Source organism: Leucopleurus acutus (assembly GCF_964270905.1).
Source record: "Leucopleurus acutus genome assembly, chromosome: 11".
NCBI lineage: Eukaryota > Metazoa > Chordata > Mammalia > Artiodactyla > Delphinidae > Leucopleurus > Leucopleurus acutus.
The window spans coordinates 40,799,215-40,822,389 of record NC_139152.1 but is presented as its reverse complement, the minus strand read 5'-3'; the positions used below and the strand labels follow the sequence as shown (position 1 = coordinate 40,822,389).

The 23,175-nt window shown below is 55.6% G+C and overlaps 2 protein-coding genes across 7 annotated transcripts in view; one reads left to right on the top strand and one right to left on the bottom strand.

Annotated features, from left to right (window-relative positions):
- FMNL3 (formin like 3) overlaps positions 1-6,693 on the top strand; it is a gene marked incomplete at its 5' end in the record, with an annotated part of 54,424 nt that extends 47,731 nt beyond the window's left edge. For 2 of the 3 annotated variants that reach the window (XM_082850550.1, XM_082850549.1), the window contains 13 exons: positions 3-282; positions 737-805; positions 895-1,019; positions 1,219-1,421; positions 2,434-2,668; positions 2,807-2,875; positions 3,004-3,084; positions 3,189-3,318; positions 3,953-4,113; positions 4,429-4,530; positions 4,904-4,996; positions 5,291-5,414; positions 6,361-6,693. In XM_082850550.1, coding sequence (XP_082706676.1) covers positions 3-282; positions 737-805; positions 895-1,019; positions 1,219-1,421; positions 2,434-2,668; positions 2,807-2,875; positions 3,004-3,084; positions 3,189-3,318; positions 3,953-4,113; positions 4,429-4,530; positions 4,904-4,996; positions 5,291-5,414; positions 6,361-6,449 — 1,761 coding nt within the window. In that variant the 3' untranslated portion in view covers positions 6,450-6,693. Of the gene's footprint in view, positions 1-2; positions 283-736; positions 806-894; positions 1,020-1,218; positions 1,422-2,433; positions 2,669-2,806; positions 2,876-3,003; positions 3,085-3,188; positions 3,319-3,952; positions 4,114-4,428; positions 4,531-4,903; positions 4,997-5,290; positions 5,415-5,548; positions 5,666-6,360 lie in introns of all 3 variants that reach the window. The other variant, XM_082850548.1, reaches the window with a different exon arrangement.
- Positions 6,694-7,569: 876 nt separating this feature from the next.
- PRPF40B (pre-mRNA processing factor 40 homolog B) lies at positions 7,570-21,834 on the bottom strand. 4 transcript variants are annotated; one of them, XM_082850552.1, is made up of 25 exons: positions 21,802-21,834; positions 20,761-20,904; positions 20,386-20,451; positions 19,668-19,695; positions 19,418-19,443; positions 19,171-19,281; positions 18,762-18,882; positions 18,656-18,680; positions 18,224-18,424; positions 17,866-17,995; positions 17,718-17,782; positions 17,023-17,187; positions 16,817-16,925; positions 16,294-16,444; positions 15,443-15,576; positions 14,659-14,773; positions 14,419-14,510; positions 10,164-10,280; positions 9,799-9,936; positions 9,496-9,591; positions 9,162-9,260; positions 8,780-8,957; positions 8,467-8,528; positions 8,210-8,353; positions 7,570-8,108 (listed from the first exon to the last, which is right to left on the bottom strand). In XM_082850552.1, the coding sequence occupies exons 1-25, from the start codon at positions 21,817-21,819 to the stop codon at positions 8,016-8,018; spliced, it is 2,628 nt and encodes an 875-aa protein (XP_082706678.1). In that variant the 5' UTR covers positions 21,820-21,834; the 3' UTR covers positions 7,570-8,015. The 4 variants fall into 4 exon arrangements, with proteins under 4 accessions (XP_082706678.1, XP_082706677.1, XP_082706679.1 ...); XM_082850551.1 differs by having other exon boundaries at positions 9,174-9,260; XM_082850553.1 differs by having other exon boundaries at positions 9,174-9,260; positions 17,718-17,752.
- Between the last annotated feature and the right edge of the window lie 1,341 nt (positions 21,835-23,175).

Below are 23,175 nucleotides of genomic sequence, written 5' to 3'. Positions count from 1 at the left end.
AGGAGACTTACGAGAACACGAGCCACCAGGTACACACCCTGCGGCGGCTCATTAAAGAGAAGGAGGAGGCCTTCCAGCGCCGATGCCACTTGGAGCCCACCGCCCGGGACCTAGAGTCAGTGGGCAGCGAGGCCCTGGCCCGGGTAGGCCCTGAGGAACTGAATGAGGGCATGCCCCCCTCCGACCTGGACCTCCTGGTTCCGGCCCCGCCCCCCGAGGAGGCCCTACCTCTGCCTCCGCCGCCGGCTCCTCCCTTGCCCCCTCCACCTCCCCCGTTACCAGGTAAGCAGGACCCTTACCTGGTAAAAGGCAAGAGGTGCAGCCTTATTGTGGGGCCAGACCAAAGGCCCAGTCAGCAGCATCTCCACAGGGAGAAACTGGGGATGTGGCTGGAAGGATGTAAAGTCAGGTGGGAGAGGCTGAGGGAGGGTTAGAATCTGAGGGAGGCTCAGATTACTAGGGAAGGGATGTCTATGAGCAGACGTGGATCTGTTTTAGGGAGCGTGAAGATGCCGCTCCCGATTCCTCTGAAGACATCCAAGGAGAGGGCTTAAACCGAAGCAGGAGAGAGTGGGTCAGAGACCGCACAACCTGCCCCGTCAGTTAGGACCCCTGGGAGCCACTTGGGCAGGGAGTTGATGCAGCCTCCTTCCCTGATAGTCTTTAAGGACAGGTAGGGCGGACAGAGGGGAGTCTCTTGGCCCCTGGGTCACTGTGCTATTTCTTCTTTTCCCAGACAAGTGTCCCCCAGCCCCACCTCTCCCCGGCGCTGCTCCCTCTGTGGTGTTGACAGTAGGCCTGTCAGGTGAGTGTCCCGAGGGCTCTGGGCAGGGCTAGTGGGACCGAGGGAGTGTGTCCTTGGCTCCTGCCTCACTGATCCTCCTTCCAAATTAGCCATTCGCATTAAGAAACCCATCAAGACCAAGTTCCGGCTGCCTGTCTTCAACTGGACAGCACTGAAACCCAACCAGATCAGCGGCACTGTCTTTAGCGAACTTGATGATGAGAAGATCTTGGAGGTAGCAGGGCCTGGGGCCCTCAGGGCTGGGGTTGGGAGCTGGGGACCAGGTTGCCCTTTAAGGTAGATCTCTTGGCTTTGGAAGAGCCCTCAGACTCAGCCCTCCATGTACCAGAGCTGAGCTGATGCTGGTGTGCTGCCAGCGGGTCCTCTTGTAGGATGAGGCCACAGCATTTTCCCTTCTCATCAACTCCTGCCAGGACCTGGATCTGGACAAGTTTGAAGAACTGTTCAAGACAAAAGCCCAGGGCCCTGCCCTTGACCTCATCTGCTCCAAGAACAAGACAGCACAAAAGGCTGCCAGCAAGGTGACCCTGCTGGAAGCCAATCGTGCCAAGAACCTGGCCATCACCCTCCGCAAGGCTGGCCGCTCAGCTGAGGAGATCTGCAGGGCCATCCACACGTGAGGCTCCCACTGACCTTGCCCTGGTCCCCAGCTAGTTGGTAACCCACCTAGGATCTCCACCTAGGATCCTAGCCTTCCCTGGATTTCAGGGCATTGACAGAACTCCCTCAGTCATCCAGTGGCTTGGCCAGAATTTACTGCATCTGTGCTGTGTGCCAGGCACTGTGTGAGGTGCTGGGGAGTCAGCCCGGACCTTCATTCAAGGAGCTCCTAGCCTAGGGCTTCCCTGGTGGCGCAGTGGTTGAGAGTCCACCTGCCGATGCAGGGGACACGGGTTCGTGCCCCGGTCCGGGAAGATCCCACATGCCGCGGAGCAGCTGGGCCCGTGAGCCATGGCCGCGGAGCCTGCGCGTCCAGAGCCTGTGCTCCGCAACGGGAGAGGCCACAACAGTGAGAGGCCTGCGTACCGCAAAAAAAAAAAAAGAAAAAAAAAGGAGCTCCCAGTCTAATGGGAACAGTCCAGTAACACTGGGTGACAACACCAAGGTAGTGGAGGTACAGGCAGCTTTGGGAAAACAGGGAGGGCTAGGTAGCTGAGCTTGGTGATCAGGGAAGGCTTCCTGGAGGAGGTGATGTCTCACTTGCGACCTGAAGGATGTATATGAACTCCAGGTCAGGGCCTGGAGGGAGAGGCATGGTGCCCTGAGTACTGAAGATTGACTCTGGCTTTAGTGTAAAGAGGGGAATAGGAGAGACAGAGTGGAGAGGCGAGCAGAAGTCTTGTAGGCTGGGCCTCGTAAGCCACGTCCGGTGTTAAGACTTCTCCCTAGTTGCAGAGGGAAGACGTTGAAGGGTTCTTAAACAGGGCATGGAATGTGACCCTAGGATTGCTACTGGTGCTGAGTAACACCAGCCCTGGAGTTACTGGAGGTGAGACAGTGAGTCCTCTGCCTCTGGCTGTGTGCTGCTCAAGACCCCACCCTCCGTCCTTGTAGGAGCTGGAAAATGAAGGGATGACAGATAATGTGGGCAAAGGCAAGACCTGAGGTGGTCCCTCCCTCCTACACAGGTTTGACCTCCAGACACTGCCCGTGGACTTCGTGGAGTGCCTGATGCGCTTCCTGCCCACAGAGGCTGAGGTGAAGCTGCTGCGGCAATACGAGCGGGAGCGGCAGCCCCTGGAGGAGCTGGCGGCCGAGGACCGCTTCATGCTGCTCTTCAGCAAGGTGGAGCGGCTGACCCAGCGAATGGCTGGCATGGCCTTCCTGGGCAACTTCCAGGACAACCTGCAGATGCTCACGCCGGTACGGCCCCCACCTGTATCATGGTTGTCTGCGGCCGCCCCTCCGCCCTTTACCTGCTAGTCCCCTCCCCTGCCAGCCCCTCCCTGACTTTGCCGCATCCCGGCATGGGGTCACTCAGCTATTCATCTTGCCTTCCAGCAACTCAACGCCATCATTGCAGCCTCTGCCTCCGTCAAGTCCTCACAGAAGCTGAAGCAGATGTTGGAGGTGGGGAGAGGTTGGGGATGGAGGTGCCGGGGCTTCCCGGGTCCTGGGTGGGGGCCTGGCGCTATAGAGAGAGGAGGAAGGAGCCCTCGGGTCTTGCCCTGAGTTCCTCCCGTGCCTCCTTTGGACAGATCATACTTGCCCTGGGGAACTACATGAACAGCAGCAAGCGGGGAGCTGTGTACGGCTTCAAGCTCCAGAGCCTGGATCTGGTGAGATGGTGGGGACAGCAAGCGGCCAGGAAGCTGGATGGGGCAGCGGCTGGGGCGCCAGGGTGTTCAGCCCTCTTGCACTGACCGCTGTCCCCCTCTACCAGCTGCTGGACACCAAGTCCACTGACAGGAAGATGACACTGCTGCATTTCATCGCCCTGACAGTAAAGGAGAAATACCCAGACCTGGCTAACTTCTGGCATGAGCTGCACTTTGTGGAGAAAGCTGCGGCAGGTGAGGGGAGCCTGGCCCAGCGAGCCTGCCTCGCGTCCAGCTCAGGACAATCCCTGGAAGCTATGAGGAGGGGGAGCACTTGGGTGCCTTTCTTTCTTGCTTTTGTTTTCTTTTTTCTGACCACTTCAAAGTTTTCCGCTGGGGCCATGGGCAGGGGCCACCCCAGAGGGAGCCTTCCTACAGGCACCAGGCCCCACCCAGCCCTTTCCACTTGGGTGCTGTGGGAGCTGGAAGGGAAGGGCAGCGGTGGCTCTTCACTGCCAACTCCCCCAAGCTGGCCCCAGAGCCTGTGTCTCTGTGATGTATGGGAAGTGCTTAGAAAACCCATAAAGCCCCCCACAGACATAGGGTGGCTGTTATTTTTGCCTCCCTCGTGAAACTGAGGCAGGCCTGGGGCAGCTCTGTTTTGGAGCCCAGCAGTCTGCGGCTCACCTTCCCTTGCTACCTTCGGGGTCATGAGCCCACGGCCTCTTTTCCTTTTCCTTGCCCCTGTGAGAGCTTGGCTAGCTTGGTTTGCCCCTCTCCGTCCACGCTGGTAGCTCTGGAAGGGGGGCGTGAGGAACCGAGTGAGCCCATGCTGAGCGGGAGGGCTGGAGCTGGCTGTAGTCCTCAGCCCGGGCTCTGGTGACAACAGTGTCCCTGGAGAACGTGCTGCTAGACGTGAAGGAGCTGGGCCGGGGCATGGAGCTGATTCGGCGGGAGTGCAGCATACATGACAACAGCGTCCTGCGCAGCTTCCTTAGCACCAACGAAGGCAAACTGGACAAGCTCCAGCGCGATGCCAAGACAGCCGAGGTGAGCACAGGGTGGAGGTGGGTGGGAGAGGCTGGGGCCAAGGTGCCGTGAGCCTCTGGCGGGCTTAGTTCTGGTTCTTGGGTCAGAGAACTTTTGTCAAGCAGCTGGCTGGCTGATCGTGGGGAGAGGGGGCGCTGGGGATGGCAGGCAGCTGCCTCTGGAGACGCACTCTAGGGGGCTTGGCGAGCCCCTAGTTCTTTGCCCTCCCACAGGGGCTGTGGGGGGCTGCGGCTTCCTGTGGGCCTCCTGCCCCTGCTGGGAGCCGGGCTTCTCCTTCCCCGCCAGGCTGACCCCTTCTGCCCACCCCCTCCCCAGGAGGCCTACAATGCTGTTGTGCGCTACTTCGGCGAGAGTCCCAAGACCACGCCTCCTTCTGTATTCTTCCCAGTATTTGTCCGATTCATTCGTTCTTACAAGGTGAGCAGAAGAGAGGCTTTTAAAGAGGAGTTTGGCTGAGAGAAAACTGGTAGCGGGAGAGAGGGCTGGGCTTCAAGCTTGGGCCTCTTCCGTCTCCTCCTCTGAGTCCTGCGAGGGAGCGATGGAAGCTGGCCACAGGCCTCTTAGCTGTGAACTGGTGGGCAGGGTGGGGGCCCAGGCCCTTCCTGTCATTGTTTGGGGCAGGAAGTGCCCCTCCAGAGAGTGGCCACCTGGGGTTGCTGGTCCCACTGACACCCACTCTCCACCCTCAGTGTCAGCCCCTCCCCTCACAGCTCACAGCCCCTGTGACTGACACACACACACACACACACACACACACACACACACACACACCATCTTTCATGGTTCTTAGGAAGCAGAACAAGAGAATGAAGCCCGCAAGAAGCAGGAGGAGGTAATGCGGGAGAAGCAGCTGGCTCAGGAAGCCAAGAAACTGGATGCCAAGGTGGGTGGGACCAAGAACTGGGGCCTGGAAAACACGGCAAAGGATTAGGAGGGGGTGAAGCAGAGAGCTGGAGAGGAGATGGAGAACTGGAGCCCACAGACCACCCAGAGGGCCTGATGATGGAGTCCAGAGGGATGGAGAGGGGGGCTATGGGAGGGGATTCCTAGGCAATGATGGGGGCTGGGCTGGCGGGTGAGCACAATCAAGGGCATCCTCAGACTGCATCTCGGGGCAGGAACCAGCCCCGTGGTACGTTAGCGGTGACTCCCTTTCTCTTCAAATGCTCGGCTCTAGACCCCATCCCAGCGGAACAAGTGGCAACAGCAGGAGCTAATTGCAGAGTTGAGGCGGCGCCAGGCCAAGGAGCACCGGCCTGTTTACGAGGGGAAGGATGGTACCATTGAGGACATCATCACAGGTGGGGCCCTTTTCCATCCCTGGTTCCTGGCCACTGGGCCCAGCTCCCAAACCCCAACCATAGCCCTTTGGGCCCTCCTCCTCCTACCCCACCCCCGTGGGGCCTGACCACTGTGTCTCTCTCCTGGGCCACAGTGCTGAAGAGTGTCCCTTTCACGGCCCGTACTGCCAAGCGGGGCTCACGCTTCTTCTGCGATGCAGCCCATCATGATGAGTCAAACTGTTAACCCCCAAGGCTGGGGCCCTTGACAGGTACTGGGCACCACAGTTGCCCTCTCTGCATGCCCACCTCCCAGGACTCCTGCTGGGTCCCACAGGCGCCTCCTCTCCTGCATGACTTGGAACCATCCTCTGGCAGCCCCGTGGTGATGGGGACACATACTCCTTCCCTTGCATGCCCCATGCTCTGAGAAGCATGGCTTATCCCCTGCATGTGCCCTCAGGGAAGTGGTTATCTCTCCCACTAATGCTGTCTGGCTTCTACTAAGACCTAAGGGGTAGGGAGTTGCCAAAACAGGCAGGACCAGGCGCGCCACCGCCGCTGATCACAGAGGCTGAGAGTCTCTGGTCCTGGGCCCAGGTATCATTTGTCCTTGTCTCCTGTAAGAGCTCTGGCAGTGGCTTCTGCCCAGGGGCATCAGATGACCCTTGACCTCTGTTTCCTGATATCCAATCTGCCTGGGGTCTCTTCCCAGCTTCTAGATCTTGCTGAGTCCACCTTGTTTCTGTCACTCCCCAGTGGCCTCTAGTAGCCCCACCTGTTCTTCTGAATGTGCAGAGCCCGCCCCAGAAATCTCCCTGACCATCCCCTCCAGTCTGTCTTTAATCTTCTCCCTCATCGACCTCACGGCTGGCTCTTGGCTGGCCCTGCCTGTGCGGCTGGGCCCTCAGAAGGTGGGCCTGGCCCAGCCTCCCTGCCTGTTCACAGGCCTCTGTTTCCCCTACAGGCCTCTACCACCAGCCCCTTGTCGTTCGCCACCAAGCCAGGAGTGCCGCACCGCCTGCTGGCCCCCCTCGGGCTCCAGGCCCCCACTGAGACCTTCTTGGAGGCAGAAGCACTTCAACCCTGAGTCCTTCAAGTCCAACCAGTGGACCTGAAGCCCTGGAATTGGCCAAGGGCCCAGCAGAGGGCTATGCTGCTCTCAACCCAGTGTCCACCCTAGCTCTCAAAGCTGCATCTTGCCTGCCGCCACTGTGGGCACTAGGTCTTTCAGGGCCTGGCACTTCCCTGGTGCCTCCAGTACTGCACTTTGCTCCCAAGGTCTTCAACATCATTTCCTCAAGGGTCAGCTCAGGGCTGGAGAAAACCATTTCCAGCTTTAGGCTATGAACGGGCACCTAGGCCCACCACCACTAGAGCCAGAGGGACGAGAGGAGAAAACAATTTTTTCCTTCTTTTTTCCCCCTTACTTTTTGCAACCCAATGGTCAGCTGCGATCTAGAAGTGTCCAAGCTTAGGGAGCCCTGGGGCGGGGCCCTGCCAGTCTCAGATCGTCTTTTACCAGGAGCAAGTCTCTCCTAAGCCTGGGCAGTGTGCCCTAGTGATAAGGGGAGAGGAGAGGTGCCATGCTCCCTGCCCTTGGCCCTTTGCGTTCTAGGCTGACTGTCCTTGCCGAGGTGGGCAGAGGACTAGTTTTCTCTGCCTAGAGAAAGGGTGTGCCAAGAACGTCCTCACCTTCTTCCCCCAGCTAGGTTTTGTTGGCAGGGGCGGGGTCATGTCGGTCTTAGCTATTTTCTCCGTCCCCTGCCGGTTTCTTCTCGGCCCCTGGGAGGGAATACAGGGGCCCACTCCTTTTTGTACATGTACCACTTCCTTCTCTCTTGTACATAAACTCCAGACTTTCCTTCTCTCAACAAAGGCTTGAAATACCAGGCCTGACTCTGTCTCCTCTTTCTGAGTGTGGCGGCAGGGCTAAGCTGCCCCTTTAGGCTGACCCGAGCCACGGGGATAGAAAGGAGGCTGGGCAGAGCTGCCACGCTTGGGGAGGTGAGTGCGGAAGCCTGGAGAAGGAGAACCTGGCTAGATGGGCTCCAGCCACACAAAGGGAGGCAGGCCTGCCGTGAGGCACCAGTGCCCCCTGCTGGCCATGCGGGCACCTGTCCAGCCCCAGCCAGCCCCAGTGCAAGCACACGGAGAAGACAAAAGAGCCACTGGGCACGTTATAAATATTGTTATTTAAAAAACAAAACCAAAACCAAAACGAAACACACATACCCTGGGCCCCGGGGCCCGGGCAGGCAGGAGCAGGTACTGATGCTAGAGGGTAAGGACCCCGCCCTCTGCCACCCAGGCTGTGTCCACCAGCCTGTCACTCTTCCTGGGGGCCCCTTCTCACATTACTGGCACCACCCACCCACATGGCATTCACCACCAATCGCTGGTCTGGGGCTGAGGGCAGGGACCGCACTAGCTGTCCGGGAAGCTGGGAGGACCCTTGAACACCGCGAGCAACCTTGGGAGGTGCTGGCGATGATGTGTTGGGGTTGGGGCTACTTGAGGAAAAGCGGACACAGACCCAACTAAGGAAGAAGTCTGGGGTAGACAGCGAGGGTAAACTAGGCCACAGCCTCACACAGACCCGAGGCACGGTGCCTCATCAGGTCACTGGTGGTCATCCAGCTGCTGCAGGAGCGTCCGCCGCCGTCTTTCCAGCTCACCCTCGCTCAGCTCGCTTTCCGACGTGTCCCAGCCCGTCTGGTGGAGCAAAGGCACAGCTCACCCACAGCTTCCCCCCGAGGGCTGCCGAGGCCTGGGCACAGCGCTGACTGGGCTGGGGCCGGGTGCCTGCCTCTCACCTTCTCCTTCTTGATTCCAAAGCCTGCGGAGCGGTTAGGGAGCTCTGCCCGCCGGAGGTCCCTGTCCTTGTCCTGCTCTGGTTCTTTCTCATCACTCTCCTTGCCCGCTTTCTCCTCAGGGTCTGTCTCACTCTCAGGACTGTTCTGTAAGAGCCCAGAGCCCGCCTCCTCAGTTCCTGTGGAGAACAGCCCAGGAGGCGGGTGAAGACATCTCATAAAACAGCAGGGCCTTGGATGGAAGTTCCTTCTCTACGCACCGACTTGTGTCTTCTCTTCTTAGTTCTCTTTTTTGGTTTCTTGACTTTCCGAAGGCCATGATCTGGAGACAGAAAAATCCCCACTAAGTCCCTTGGGAGAAGGGAGGCCTCATCCTTTTCTCTGCTCATTCTTCACAGACAGGGACCTGTCTGAGGAAGTCTCAGTCCAGTTTTCCTTCCTTCTCTCCGTTTCCTGCCTGGGCAGGGACGGGAAGTTCTCCTTACTCTCCGACAGGTGCAGCCGTCCCAATCCACTCTACCCTCAGAGGGTGGGGCTCCCCGAAGGCCTCCTCTCCAGCTCCCAACTGCTTACCTGATCCAAGGAGAAGGCGGGAGGATGGGGAACCCCGTCCTCCAAGGGCAGCACCCCCACTTTCAACAGAATCAAGTGAGGAAGAGGGCTCAGAGCCTGACTCCGAGGGGTTCCGCCGCCTCCGCCTGGGGGGCCGGAGAGATGGTGGGGGCAGCTCTTCATCTTCTGACTCAGAGCCCTGAGGAGATGGGCAGACACGTGTCAGCACAGAGGTTACCTGGGCTCCAGAGGCCCTCAAGTATGGGAACTGGGGACAAAGAGGAGAATCCAGGACCAAAGGAATCCTCAGATCTTCCTCCAGGGGAGGTGATGTAGGAGAAAAGCAAGAAAAGTGGCTCTTATTTCCCCCAGACAATCCAGCCTCACCCCACATCCTTCCTACCCGCCAACTCACTGAGGGCGAGTGGGAACGCTTGCGATGGTGCTTCTTGCCCTTTCTGCCGTGTTTCCGGCCTTTGCTGTGGAGGTGCTGGCATTCAGTCTGGTGGAGGCAGAGGGAGGGGAGAGGAAGGTTAGCCCCAGGAAGGACCCTGCATTCTACAATCCAGTTTTGCCTCCTCTTCTGAGGCTAGGGCCTTAGGTCTATCCAGGGTACCCTAAGACCTCCCCTTCCTTAGTTGTCCGGGAAAGGAGAGCCCTGGTGAGGCTTCCGTTAAGCTAGCCTCAGGTGTTCAAGAGCCTGGGGCAGATGCAGAGGAAGAGAAGCTCTGCCTCACCTCCAGTACCTGCAGGAACTCCCGGAAGAGCCGGATCCGCTCCGACTCCAGGGTGATCTGCTCAAAGGCTGAGTCGCACACAAAGCGCTCACGGACCTTGAACAGGAGAGCACTGCTGATCAGACCAGCCCCAGCACAGCATGATGCCGCCATGAGCACAGGGCAGGGCTGGGGCAGAGGAAGGAAGGGAGCCGAAGCTGGCCCCGAGCTGTGCTATGACTGGGGTGGGCCCCCGGTGGTGGAGAAGCACCGCTGCCCTCAGGACTGAGGGGGTGGTGTTTGGTGCCAGGCTGCAGTCCTGACCTCTTCCCAGGCAGTGCCCAGCTCCACAGCAGGCACAGCCTGCCTCAGCATGCTTCGAAAGGCAGCTTCTCTGCGCCGCAGCCTTCGTGCCTCCTCCTTCTCCCGCTCTCTCTCCCGCGCCTCTGCTTTCTCCAGCAGCTGAGGGCAGACGGGACACAGAACAGCGTCACCCAGAAGGGTGGGCGCCCCGACTCACCCAGACATACCTTAAAAGGTGGGAAGTTGGAGCCTGGGCTCCTACTATCATTCCCTGAACTGGGGGAAGAGTCACACTGGGGCAGTGAGTGAGAAGGCACGGAACAAGAGTGAGGGACGAGTCTGAGAACAGAGCCCTGGCTACAGCCCCACCCCACGTGGCCCCTCACACTATTGAAAGTCAGCTTGATGTTGCCTGCATCCAGCGCAGCAGCCCTCTTGTCAAAGCTTATGACGTGGGCGAAGTCCTCAAAGGCTGTGTTCACCTCCACGCAGAAGCCCCGGTCCTGTGGGCACAGCAGCGCATGAAGCAGGGGGCACCACAGGCCCGAACCTGAAGCTGGCTGGCCTCCAGGGCAGGCAAGGGTCAGACTACAGGATGCTCAAGGAGCCCCCTCCCCCGGAAGGGATCCACAGGACTGGGATGCACTTGGCAACCAAGTCGTCCAAGTCCTCACCATCTGACAATTAAGACTCCCATGCCCACCCTTGGCTTGGCTGTCACAGGGAACTGGGGGCGGGGGTTGGATCACAGGGGCAGGTGTGCAGGGTGTGTGTGTGTGTTTCTCACAATTAATTCTTTGTCCCTTTGGCTTAAAGCTTGAGCCCCTGCTGGGTCATCCTGCTGCTCAGTAAGTTCCTTGCATTCCAGCATCTGCAGGTCCCACCCTCTGGCTATATTTATTGAGTGCTTACTATGTACCAGGTACCATGCTGAGTGTTTCACACACATTACCTCATTTAATCCTCACGTATCTGAATTTAAGCACAAGTCCTAGTATCCTAATTTTATGCAGAAGAAGAAACCAAGGTTTGGAGGAACTAGCGCCAATTGCCCAAGGTCTTCAGGGCTAATATACGGCTGAAGGAGAATTCTGCCCGAGGTCTTTTTAACAACAAAGCCCCTACTTTTAAGCACTACACCCACACAGATCACCTCATCCACGGGACAAATAGAGGCCATCTGGTGTACAACTCCCGAAACACTATTAAAAACACCACACACAGACCTGGCGCTGTGCTTCTCACCTAAGCCTCAAAACACCCCAGTAAAGCAGAGGCTTAGGAGAGTTCTCTCACTTGGCCCAAGATGACTCAGTGGAAAGTGGAGCCACTGGCGTGCGAGGTCTGGGGCACGGGCCCAGGTTCCCTCCCTCTCCCTCCACTCAGCTCGAACTTGCCCCGGCCTTCCTGCTGATGGCAGAGGCGCACTCTTCTTGCTTCTTCCAAGAGGACTTCCTCAACCCATGCTCTCCAGCCCTTCTCCTCAAACATACCAATCTCTCTCGCTTAGGGAACTGCAAGCTTCAGTCTCACCTCTTCACTGGCTCCTTCCGTCAAGCACACAGCTCACTTAACCTGGAACACCCCTTCCACTCTGCTCTCCACCTTCCTCAAGCTAACAACCTCTGCTTCTTTCCCTTTGTTTCAAAATCTTTAAATGCAGTGCAAAGGAAAACAAACATTTATTAAGCCTACTATAAGCAAGATACTACAAATGTTATTTAATTTCACGACCTTGCACGTGTTATCATCCCCATTTTACAGATTAGGAAACTGAGGCTCAGAGACATTAACTTGCAGAGGTCTCAACCAATAAACAGCCAGGAGTTACCCAACTCTAAAGCCTGTGCTGCACTCACTCTGCCCTCTTCACGGACACTGCTCCTAGAGGTTGCTCATGTCCCAAGCGTCAACCCCAAGGACGCCTTGTCCCCACTCTTCTCGTCCTCTGTTCCCTTCTTCAGTGCTCCCCTCTCCAGGGTCCCCTCCTGTCTCTGACCTCTTTTACCACCTCTCTTGCATGTGCTTGTTCCCCTGAGACCTGCAGTTAGTCTTTTCAATCTACACTGTCCTTCGCAATCTCATTCCCCACCTCTCTCCTGATTTTCAGACCCATACTAGACTGGATATTTCGCAGACACTTCAAATTCAGCAGATCCCAAGAGAATTCATTTCCTGGGAGACCCCCACCCCACTCCCATGGATCTCTCAGGCCCAGATCTTCTGTCTTTCAGCTATTCCAAGTCCAGGACTCTGCACTACCCTATGGGATGCGAGGTACCATCACAGTCTGCCTGGCTGGTAGATGGTCTCAGGGAGCCCTGGGTTCATCTGCCTTCCATAGGCAGGAGCCCAAAAGGGGGAAGAGGAAGGAGGAACTATCTAAAGAAGATTCTTTCTCAGGAGGTGTGGAGACACAGGACTCAGCAAGGATAGGACTCCCACAGGCCTGTCAGCAGTACCGGCCGCTCTGTGGCTAAAAGTTAAGAGTCCAATAAAATTTAGCTCTTCTTGGATTAGATATTTCTACTTTATATAATTATCCTATTTAAAATTTGGTATGTGCTTTATTCCTCCCTGCCCCTGGTTGCTTTTGAGAATAATTCCAGAAGTGGAATTCCTATTTTCTCCAGCCCTGTTCTTCCTGCTTAATCCTTACCAATGGTGCCATCGATCCACTCCTGACATCTCCAACTCCTTCCTTCCCTCAGTTTCACAAAAAAATGCGTCAATTCTACTTATGCGTGACTCTAGCCTACTGGTTTTAAACTTTCTTTCTATTTTCACAGCAGAAACATTTTTTTCCATAAAAATCTTATGCAGAACCTCGATGTATAAAAGAGAAACAAGCTGTTACACTTGAAAATACAGGAAGGAGCATGAAGTCCCCCCCACTCCCCCACCCCCTCCGGCTTGTCCCAAGGCCCCTCTGAGGAGACCTAGGGAGTTTCAGAAACTCCTGGAACATTACAGCTCTGCTCACTGGCCATCCCCACTGCCCTCGCCGAGCTCACTCCCACCTAGATCACTGCAGCAGCTCCTGCCTGGTCTCCCTATTCACCCCCCATGCTTCGAACCCTGCCTTGAGTCCATGCTGCCCAGATTTTTCTAGCAAATGGCCCCAGCAGCAGGAAAGCGGTCTGGGGGTGAGTAAGAAGAGGAAGACTCAAGCTCAGAATTTATCTTAATCACTGGCCACTACCACTTCTAGTATCCTGAGGCTTCAAGTCCTGTCCTCCTACCACGCCTATCCCTAAGCATACAAGCACTCTGGCTGCAAGCGCTGCTCTACACAACCACCTGGGCTTTTCCAAGACATCAGCTAATCACATCATTCCCAGCTCCCCATTACTTACAAGATAAAAATCCAAATTCCTTATTTTACCATTCAAGGAATTTTACAGGCAGGGCTCTCCTTCCCAACTGGGGCATGTGGTTCCAGAGAAACAGAGGAAGCCACAGGACATTATGATACATCTTACCTAATGGTAAGTAATTTTAAAATATTAAGTTTATATTAACAGAGAAGTATTATGGTATTAAAATGCAACACCTGCATGAATTCTTAAGGCAAAACACAGGACTTTAAAGAAATGTGTGTGCAGTGGGACATTCCCCACTTTGTTCTCAGACCCTCTCCACCTCAGGTACCAAGTTACTGCCCTTGGTAATCAGGTGAAGTCTGAAGGAATACTCCCCATTTTTCAGACGAGGAAACGTGCTCAGAAAGATTAAGTAATCTGCTCAAGGTCACACAATTTGTAAGTGGTTAAGCTGGACTTCTACCCCTGCAGTCCGCCTTCACAGTCCTGCTCCTAACCACTATCCACACTGCCCTCTCAAACCCATGAGAATGGTCTTCACTTCCACAAAGAAACATGCTTCTCTTTGTTATCTTTTTCTGAAACATGGGGCTCTCTTAGTCCGTCACTCACTTTTCCCCCTTTGATAGACATGGATATGGAGAATTCTCCAACGTGCACGTGTGATCAGAAATGGCAGGTGAATTCGCTCCCACATCACGGAGGTGACAGGGAGGAGTGAGGATAGATAAGGAGGACAGGCCCCTTCTAAAAGGCAGTGGCATCTCAGCTCAAGTCCACTGAATGCCTCACAAAACGAGCCTAGTGCTGCTAGATAATCCAAATTTCCAAGAGACGCTGAAGATCCAGATTTTAATTGTAATCTCTTGATTTTAACATGTTAGCATCAAATTCCAAATTTTTCTAAAACTCTGTACAGGCAGAAGGAACATATCTGTGGGCTACCAGTTTATGATTAGCTGTGCTGCTCGCTCCTCTTTGCTCCTGTAGCACCCTACGCCCAGGACCTCCACCCTCCTCCACCTACTCGTTCTTAGAGGTGCAGTTCAAATGGCAATTCTTTCGATTCTCTGTCTTAACACTTGCCCCTCTGTATAGCCACTATCATGTCACCTTCCTACTAGACCGTGAGCTCCTTATGGGCAGAAATTGTATCTTATTCATTTGTGTGTCCCCAGCGCACAGTAAAGGATCACAGTAGCTATCTCCTGAACCGAGCTGCAATGCTCCCACAAAACAGGCCTTACTGGGGAGTTCTGTCCTAGGAGCTTGCCCTGCACCCAGCCTGCCTCCATCCACAGGCCCAGGCTTCCCTCACCTTAAGGATGTCCTTAATGATCTTCTTCTCATCATGGAATCGTGCCTTCAACTCCTCCACATAGAACTTGAATAAGTCCAGAGGGGTGGAGCCTGCGGGGAAGGGAGGGAGGGGGGCCTGGCGGGCGGCAGCTTCCCAAGGTTTGAGGGTGGGGTTGAGGACAGGACCAGGGAGTGGGAGTGCAGAGAGGCTGGCAGGGCAGAAAGCCAGGCTAGAGGAGGGGGAGCCCAGCTGCCTTACCCGGCTGGCCCAGCATGTTGGCAAAGCGGACATCAGTGCTGACTGCTGGGTACAGCTCCATCCAGGTGGACATAGAGTGCAGCTGCCCTGTCTCGTGCAGCTCATCCAGGAAGGTCTAAGCAGGGAGAGGCCAGTTACAGGGAGAGTGAGCAAGGGAGGGAGGCAGAGCCAAAGACTGGGGAAGAAGACAAAAGCTGGCAGAGAGAGGCAGGGACAACCCAGACTGAGGAAATGCAGGCAAGAGGCAGAGATGAAGAGATACAGATGGGGAGGCAGAGAGCAATGTGAAAGCAGAGAGTGTAAAACAGAAGGGGACAGACTTAAAAGGAAAATGAGCCGGACCAGGAAGCAAAGCAGCGGAAACTTGCCTGCAGCATTATCTTCCCATGACTTGGTTTCAGCTTCCCAAATGTGTTACAGCCAAGTAACCCCCGCCACTACCAATACCAATGCCACCTCCAAGCTGGGGGACAAGCTAGCTATGCCTGTCTGGCTCCCCAGCGAAGGGAAATAAACTTGGCCTAGCTGGCGAGCCACACTGGTAGAGCGCTCTCTGCTGGCAGTTTCTGGGTGGTGCATATGTCTAGTCTCCCTAGAGGAGCACAGCCCAAGGTTGAGGGGACACAGTGGGAGCAAAAGTGCAGGCACAGAGAGGCCTTGTGGAGCTGGGACAGGGCTGGGCATAGAGAAAGCAGTGGGACTGGCCGAGAAGAGGCAGGGCATGGGTGAAGAGGTGACAGTCTGGGGCAGAGCTGAGCTCTGATCCAGAGGGCAGCAAAGCTACCTGAAAGGCCTCCCGGTTCTTGCGCTGCTGGCGCCGCTCCCGAAGCCGGGCCCTCTCTCGCTCCTCCTCCTCCTCCCTCTCCAAAGCACGGATGTGCTCCTCAAAGCAGATCAGCGCATCTTCCTTGTCCATGTCTAACCGCAGGGAGGAGGCTCAGTGGGCACCACACCAGCGGGACACCCTCTCAGACCCAGAACCCCCAGTGCTTCAAAGATGCTGCCCCTGTAGGTGTTGGGGACACCCAGGGTGGTGGGGTTGGGGGAGCAGGGGACTCTGCAGGAGAAGCTATTGGAATGATGGTTCTTGAGGAGGGTTCCTTGATTATATGAGAAAAAATTAGAAGTGTTCAGCTCTTGTGAATTTGGTTACTAGAAGTCATCATACGAAATCAGTTATCTCAGGAACTGAGATTTCATTTTTTATGGGACTGGGAATCAACCAGGCTTTGATATAACTTCAGAAGGTGAATATCTGAAGATACTGCCTGTGATGATAGGCCAACAGCAGCTTATTGCAACATGTGTGACCACTTAAGGCCCACCCTACCAAGCAATTTAAGACCATATTCACATGAGCTATAAAAATCATCTCCAAGTCTTCTGATTCCTACCCCAGTGCTCTTCCCCCAAGGACACACATTGTCCAGGTCAACAGTGGACCCTGGAGGGAGAAAGGAGGTGTCCCGAAGCACTCTGGGATCTCCAGAGTCCAGAGAGGTTCTGGGCTGAGTAAGTGCTGGGGACTCCTAGACATCCAGGAGGGCAAGAGGTGCAGGGGAGTGGTTTGAGGCTGGTGCTAGGGGTCAGTGAGGAAAAGGGAAGGGACAGGAAGGAGTGGAGACCCAGGCTTACTCTGTAGCTGATGGTCCTGAGCAAAGCTGGGGTTATCCATGAGGTACTGCTGGGCCTGGGACCATGTGGTTTGGAAGTTGACGCTACTCATCCCATCCAGGATGCTCTTCAGGGCCTGGATGTTGCGGCGCCGGAGCTGCTTGGCCTGTTCCTAGGGAGCCACAGGGTCAGGGTAAGGCAGGGCAGGCTGGAGCTACTCAAGTGGGCCTGGGTAGAGGAATACCTGGGGAAAGGCAGGCAGCCTGGGGACTCTGGGATGGCCAGACTCAAGGCCTTCATGTCCCCGGAAAGGGGAAGAAAACAGGTTACAGACCAAGCCCTCAGAGACCTTCCTGTTCTCCCACACCCAGAGCTGTAGGCCCAAAGCATAAATGGGGGATGTGTAGGTGCCACACCAGCTTCTGAGTAAGGAGCTGGGACCCTGGGGGCAGCAAGAAGTGAATGGCTGGGTCCACAAGGAAGCAAAGACATGGAAGGTCTTAGATGAGACTGTGACTGATGGATCCAGCCCAGTGACTGTTACCTTCTCCTTCTTGGCGAGGAAGAAAAGGACATCATCATAAACCTCTTTTCGATCCCTCTCGGGGACCACAGCCCAGACCTCCAGCTCCCCAAAGGTCTGTTCTGCCCGCCTGTGGAGCATATGGGCCGTGAGTAGGCAGGCAGAGAACAGAGACGGCCCACAGGCTCTCAGGGTTCCCAGGCCCCACCCCAGCCCGGCCCCCTGACCGGTAGCGGGTGGTGGAGGTCATGCGCTCATGCTGCTCCAAGAAATGCTGCAAGGTCTGCTTGGCCTCCTTGGCTTTTAGCCGGGCCTCTTCCTTCTCCTCCTTCTCCCGCTGCGCCTTGTAGGCATTGAATGCCTGCTTTTTCTCACTCAGTTTGGGCAAGGCACTGGGGTGGACAGGGTGGGAGTGGGATGGGGACAGAGGAGTCAGCCTGAACCACAGCCCACAAAGCAGGGTCATGGCACACTGGGGACAGGTCTCATAGAACTAACAGGTGTCCATGCATGGGCACAGCAGGCTGCAGGGGCTCCAAGGGCACAGGGAGGCAAGACAGGTAGGTCTCTGGGATGTGGGGAGGGTTAAGAAGCAGTGAGGGGACAAGACGGGGCTCTAAGACACTGCTAACACTGGGCCCTTTTGCTTTGGGGTTCTCAAGTTGCCGTCAGGCCCCTGCCCTATCCAGCCCCCTGTTTCCCCAATTAATTCAATTCAAATCAATTCAATTCAACAAGCATTTATTGAATGTCTCATGTCAGATCCCTTTCCCCTCCTTCTCCTGGAGGCTCTCCAGCTTCTCTTTCCCAGCACACTCACCCATCTATCACTCTCCTCACTCTGGCCCCCATGGGGTTTCCTGGGGAATCCCTGGCTCAGCTGCCCCCATGAACAAGGTCTGGAGGGCCTGCCCAGACCTACCTGTAACGGGGGTCGGTGACCACCATCTTCATGGCCTGTTCCCACGAAGCATTGGAGGGGACAGCCTGGAATGGAGCAGGCGGGGGTCATGGGGCCTGCCCATCTCTTGCCCCCTCCAGGCCTACCCTGGGAGCCCCACTCTCAGCACCTTATCCCTCAGCAGCTCCTTGAAGGCCTGCTTTGCCTTCTCCCGATTGCTCCAACTGAGGCCAGACCTCTCCGGTTCTGGCTTTGATTCCTCTTCCTCCTGCTGTGGTGGCTGATGCTGTCCAGCAGAACTGGGGGGCAAAGGGGACTCTGCCACAGTGTCCCCCAGTCCCTACAGCTTTCAGTGCCCTGCGTGATCAGGACACTCCCCCTTGCTCCCCAGGGAAGCCATTTTCTGCTCCTCAGAGGTCATGCCCAGATCTTCACACCCTTCCCGAGAAACCTGGCAGAGGTCAAGGGTTGAACCCAGCTGGGAGCCTGAGGCCAGTGTCTGGAATGCCATGGGGGGCAGCCCTCACCTGCTGGGGCCCTCCTCTGGCTGCTGCAGGAACCCCTGCTCCAGAGGCTGGGCAGCCTCTGACACATCGCAATCTTCACTCCCACCTGGCTCAGGTTCTAGGAGGCCCGTGGGCACCAAGGTGGGGCCAGGCGGCACAGGTGGGGGGTCAGGCTGTGGCTGAGAAGGCTGAGGCTGTAGTGTCCGTGGCTGCTGCCGTTTCCTGCAGGTGAGCCGGAAGGGCAGTGTCCAGTAGAGCAGGGATAGAGGTGGTCAGGGGCTGGCTGGTCTTTCTATCCTGTGAAGGACTGGGGCCAGAGCAGACCACTCCACAAGGAGACTGAGAGCTGGCTCTTCCTCCCACAGAGTAGGGATCATGGGGAGAGGCCACTCCCACCCCTTAGGTGGCCCCAGGTACAGGTGGATAGGTAGGCAAGGTGGGCAAGTCACTCACCCTGCAGCCTCTTGTTTGACTAGAGCTGCAACAGGAAAGGATAACATGGTTATAGGGTAGCAAGGGCCACACCCAGAGCCCCTGCCTGGGCCCACCCCCTCCTCACCCTCCAGGTCATCCAGGTCCTTGGGCCGGGTCCAGCGGGACTCCTTACTCTGGTTGTTATAGTAGTAAGGTTTGCCTGTGTCCGACTTGTACTCTTTCCAGGGACACTGGGATAGCAGGAGCTGTAAGAGGATGGGCCAGGGAACATCAGTGGGCTGGGCATACCTTCCAGCCACAGTTGGGGGAGCTAAGGGGACCCAGTGAGTAGGGGACACAGGAGTATTTAGCGACCACCTGGCCTGGCTCAACGTGGGGGAAGGTGGACTTCCTGAGATCCTAGGGAGGTCGGGGAATGGTCAGGGATCTTGGGATCAGAGGAACCACGTGTATGGTTAGAGACTCAGGGGAAGCCAAGGACGTGGAAGGGTCAGGGCAGCTGAAAGGAAGGGACAGAAAGCCCCACTCAGGACCTCTGCCTTGGACTTGAGCACGCTGGGCTTCTCCCACACGGACTGCTTGTCGTCAGCATTGTAGTAGTAGATGCGCCCATCAGGGGCCACATGCTCACTCCACAGGGCCCTCTGGGGGAGGGGAGGGTGCACAGAATGGTGGTCAAGGCCCCTTTCCCAAAGCTGCTTCTCCTCACCCCCAAAATTGAACGATTAGCACCCCTTTTCAGCCTTTCTACCCAGAGACCCCTGAGCTGAAAGAACTCACCGGAGGGCCCGTCCCAGCCACAGCAGCTAGAAAAGAAGCCAAAGGAAACATATTAAGTCCTTGCTCCAACCCCTGTCTGATCCCCATCTATTCCTCCCTTATTCCATCCCCAATAAATATCCCCTGGTCCCATCAACATCCCAGGATCCCTGGCATCCCAACAGGCATGATCCGGGGTGGGCTCTAGTCCATGGTCCCCTCTCCCCCCCAACCTCCGAGCCTGGGGGGAACAGACCCCCAGAAGACTCACAGCTGGCGGTGTCCGCACCTGGAGCCGTCTGCCGAAGAAAGAGGAGGGGGAAGGGTTGGGGCCAAGCCCAGTGGCCCCCAAGACCCAGGCCATGGGGGATGAAGAAGCAGGCCAGGCCAGGATCCAAGTATCCTGCTCCCAGGGATCTCTGCTCCCTAACAGGCTTCCCCTGCCCTCTGGGGCCACGGCTCTAAGACCCCAGAGGGAAATTGCACAGCAGCTCCTTTCTTCGTTTTCAAGTGAGAGTATTTTGTTGAGTAAACCTCCATGGCACATCTTTTCCACAGTGAATACCAAATGCCACATCGTACCCAGACTCTACTACACTGAACAACAGCACAAGAAGGTACAGAGAGATCCCCAGGTACTGCTGCTTCCTCCAGAGACACAGAAGATGAAGAGGAAATTGTATTCAAGTGTCCACAGTGCTAACTCTGTGAGGGTAAGCAATGTCTGGCGTGAGTGTGTTTCCTTAAGGGAGCTGGGCATAGCAGGGGGAGTAAAAAGAGAGAATGTATGTGCCTTTGGGGAAGAGTGAGAAACTAGAAGAGCTGAGTACATGGCTGGACTGGAGAGGAGGACTCAGTGTGGGGAGTGCAGCTGGGCCAAGGGTGGATGCGATAAGAAGAGGGAAAGAATGGAAGCCATGTCCCTGTGCTCCAAGTCAGGCCCACTGGGCTGCAGGGCAGAACCTACTTCCTGTCCCCTCAGTGCTTACCGCTGCGGTGACGGGCACCGCTGGCATCAGCATCCCTGGCATCATGGGTGGTACCATTCCTGGTATCTATGGATACAAAGAAGACAAAAACCAGCTACCGAGGTGAAGGTAAGCACAGGCTGTGAAGGGTCCTGAGAGATCCTGTCGGGGCTGTGACCCTCACATGGGCACCTCGCAGGCAATCCCCAGGCTCTGGGCTCTTAGCCGAGCCTCAGACTGTCCTCCAGCCATTCAGCAGACAAATCCACCTGGGCCTGGCCCCACGTTCCCTCCCTCCCCACCCCAGCTTCTCAAGTCCAGATATCCACTCTCATCTCTACCCGCAGCTAAAATGACAAGGGTTTTCTGAGGCCCTGGTACAGGGGAGAGGATTACCTGTGTGAGTGGTGGTGGTGCCCCTATTGGTGGAAGCATTGGGGGCATGATGCCAGGTGGCATGGGGGGGATGGCCGGTGGTCTCTGACTCATCGGGGGGAGCCCCATTGGAGGAAAAGGTGGGGGGATTCCTGGAGGAGGCATCTGGAAATGAGGAAAGGAAGAGATCCTGAGCAGAGAAGACACTGCTTTGCACCTGTCAGGAAAGAGCCACTCGGCTCCCACCCCAACCCTCCACCCTGGCTCTGAGACAATTCCAAGGTTTCGGTTTGAGAGGCATGAAACCGCCTCCCTCCTCACCACTGAGACTGATAACAGGGGGTCCCTCTGGGTATAACAGGCAAGCACGAAGCTTCTTGAGGCAGGGAAGGGAGAGGGAAAAGGGAGGTGGAACTGCCACCAGACTGCAACTGGAAGGCTCCACTGCTTCAATGCCTGTCCCCAAAGAGGCCTTTCAGATGCAGGGCCAGAGGCAGGTGTCCAGTCCCAAATCCCCCAGTCCCCTGCCTCCTACCTCTTTTTCCCCAGTTTGATGACCACCAGTTGCTATTCCAGCCTGACTTTTTTGTATAAAGAATACAGACAAGGGGAATTCCCTGACAATCCAGTGGTCAGGACTCGGCACTTTCACTGCTGAGGGTGCGGGTTCAATCCCTGGTCAGGAAACTGAGATCCCGCAAGCCATGAGGCACGGCCAAAAAAAAAAAAAAAAAAAAAGAATATAGACAAGGAGCAGTGAAAGAGAAAGACAGCCCCACCCTGCCCTCACACTAAGGGGGTCTCTTCCCATCCACTTCTCCTTTCCCCAGCCCCTGTGTGTCCCAAGGACAAAAAGACAAAGGGAGAACTGTCAACTTTATGGACTGAGAGCTTAAAAGCAGCTCCTCCCACCCCGATGCCCAAACAAAACCATCCCTCATCCAAGGGCAACAGACGGGGGCATTACACAAAAACCATACTGGCGATGCAGCAGTGCTAGGGACTAAGGAGTTGGGGGTGCAGGCTGGAAAAGCCAAGCCCAGGGAAAGACATAAAACTTACGAAGGGTGGTGGCATCATGGGGGGCCCCGGTGGGAAGGGGGCAGGCGCTGCTGGGGGCCGGGGACCAGAATCGGGAACCGACTGTTGAGGGAGAGAAAAGTCATAGGACCCAGGATGGGCAAAGAGATGGGCTTTTGCAGAAGGGAAGCAGAGGGGTGAGGATGAAAAAGGAACAAAAGTTCAGAGGAAGGGTCTCCAAGCCCATTTTCCTGCCCGCCCCCAGCTCTGAGCCCTGGGTAGCTCTGCTCTCTCTTCTGCTAGCTCAGAGCCAGCTGGCTGAGCTCCTTCAATGTCATCTTTATTTTGGAAGTTTCCACTTTGCCAAAGCCAAGAAAAGATGGAGGAGGCTCTACTACAGGCACAGATGGGCTCTTCCCAAGGCTTTTCACCCACCCTCCTGCCTGTGGGCAAGGCTGTGCTTCCCTTAAACCAGGCAAGCAGAGGTCTCTCATCCCCAAAGTACTCAGGGAAGAAGTGGCCTCTTTTCCTGTTCGCCTGCCTGAATTCACCCAGTACAGAGACTCAACCCAAAGGTCTCTAAACATAGTCACTAGTCCTTCCTAAGTACTAGTTTCCCTAACTCTCCTCTCTTTACTACCAGCCCCCTCCCCTAATTGGCCTCATCTTTAGTCACTCACTCACTCTGACATCTTCCATTCCCATTCCCTCCCTCTTCTCTTTAGCTTTACTCCCCAGTCCCCGCACCCAGTGACCATCACCTTCCCTACAGATTCTGAATTCATGTCCCAGTGCATGAGGCTTTGAACAGCCTAGGTCTCCCTATCCTACACCTAATGGCTAGCCACATCACCCCACTTAGTTCTCAGAGTAATTATCACTTGCCCTAAAAAGCCTTCCTGACTCTAGTTAAAGCACTTCCAATTTATTGTGATCCCCTTTTTAGTTTCCTTACATATACAGTTTCATAATTATTATGTTTGCTTGGATATGTTTCCCCTTACCAGAGAATAATAACATTCCATGAGGGCAGAGATCGTATCTGACTTGTTGAAAGCTGGATTCCTGGTATCTGCCGCAGTGTCTGGCACATAATGGGTACTCAACAAATATTAAGTGAATGAACGAACAAATGCAGGAACAAATCCTCTTTATATAGAACCTTCCGATTCTAAAAATTCATCCTATAGATATAGCCCTACATGTGTGTACAAGGTTTTCATATCAGCATTATTTATAAAACCAAAAGACTATAATAGCCTAAATATCAGCAAGGACTATGGACTTTTACACAAACATAAAATGGAATACTATGCAGTCATAAAAAAGAATGAAGAGGTTCATTGTCTTGATAGGGAATAATCTCTAAGATACATAAACAAGTGGGGGGGGAAGCAAAGTGCAGCAAAGTTTTAT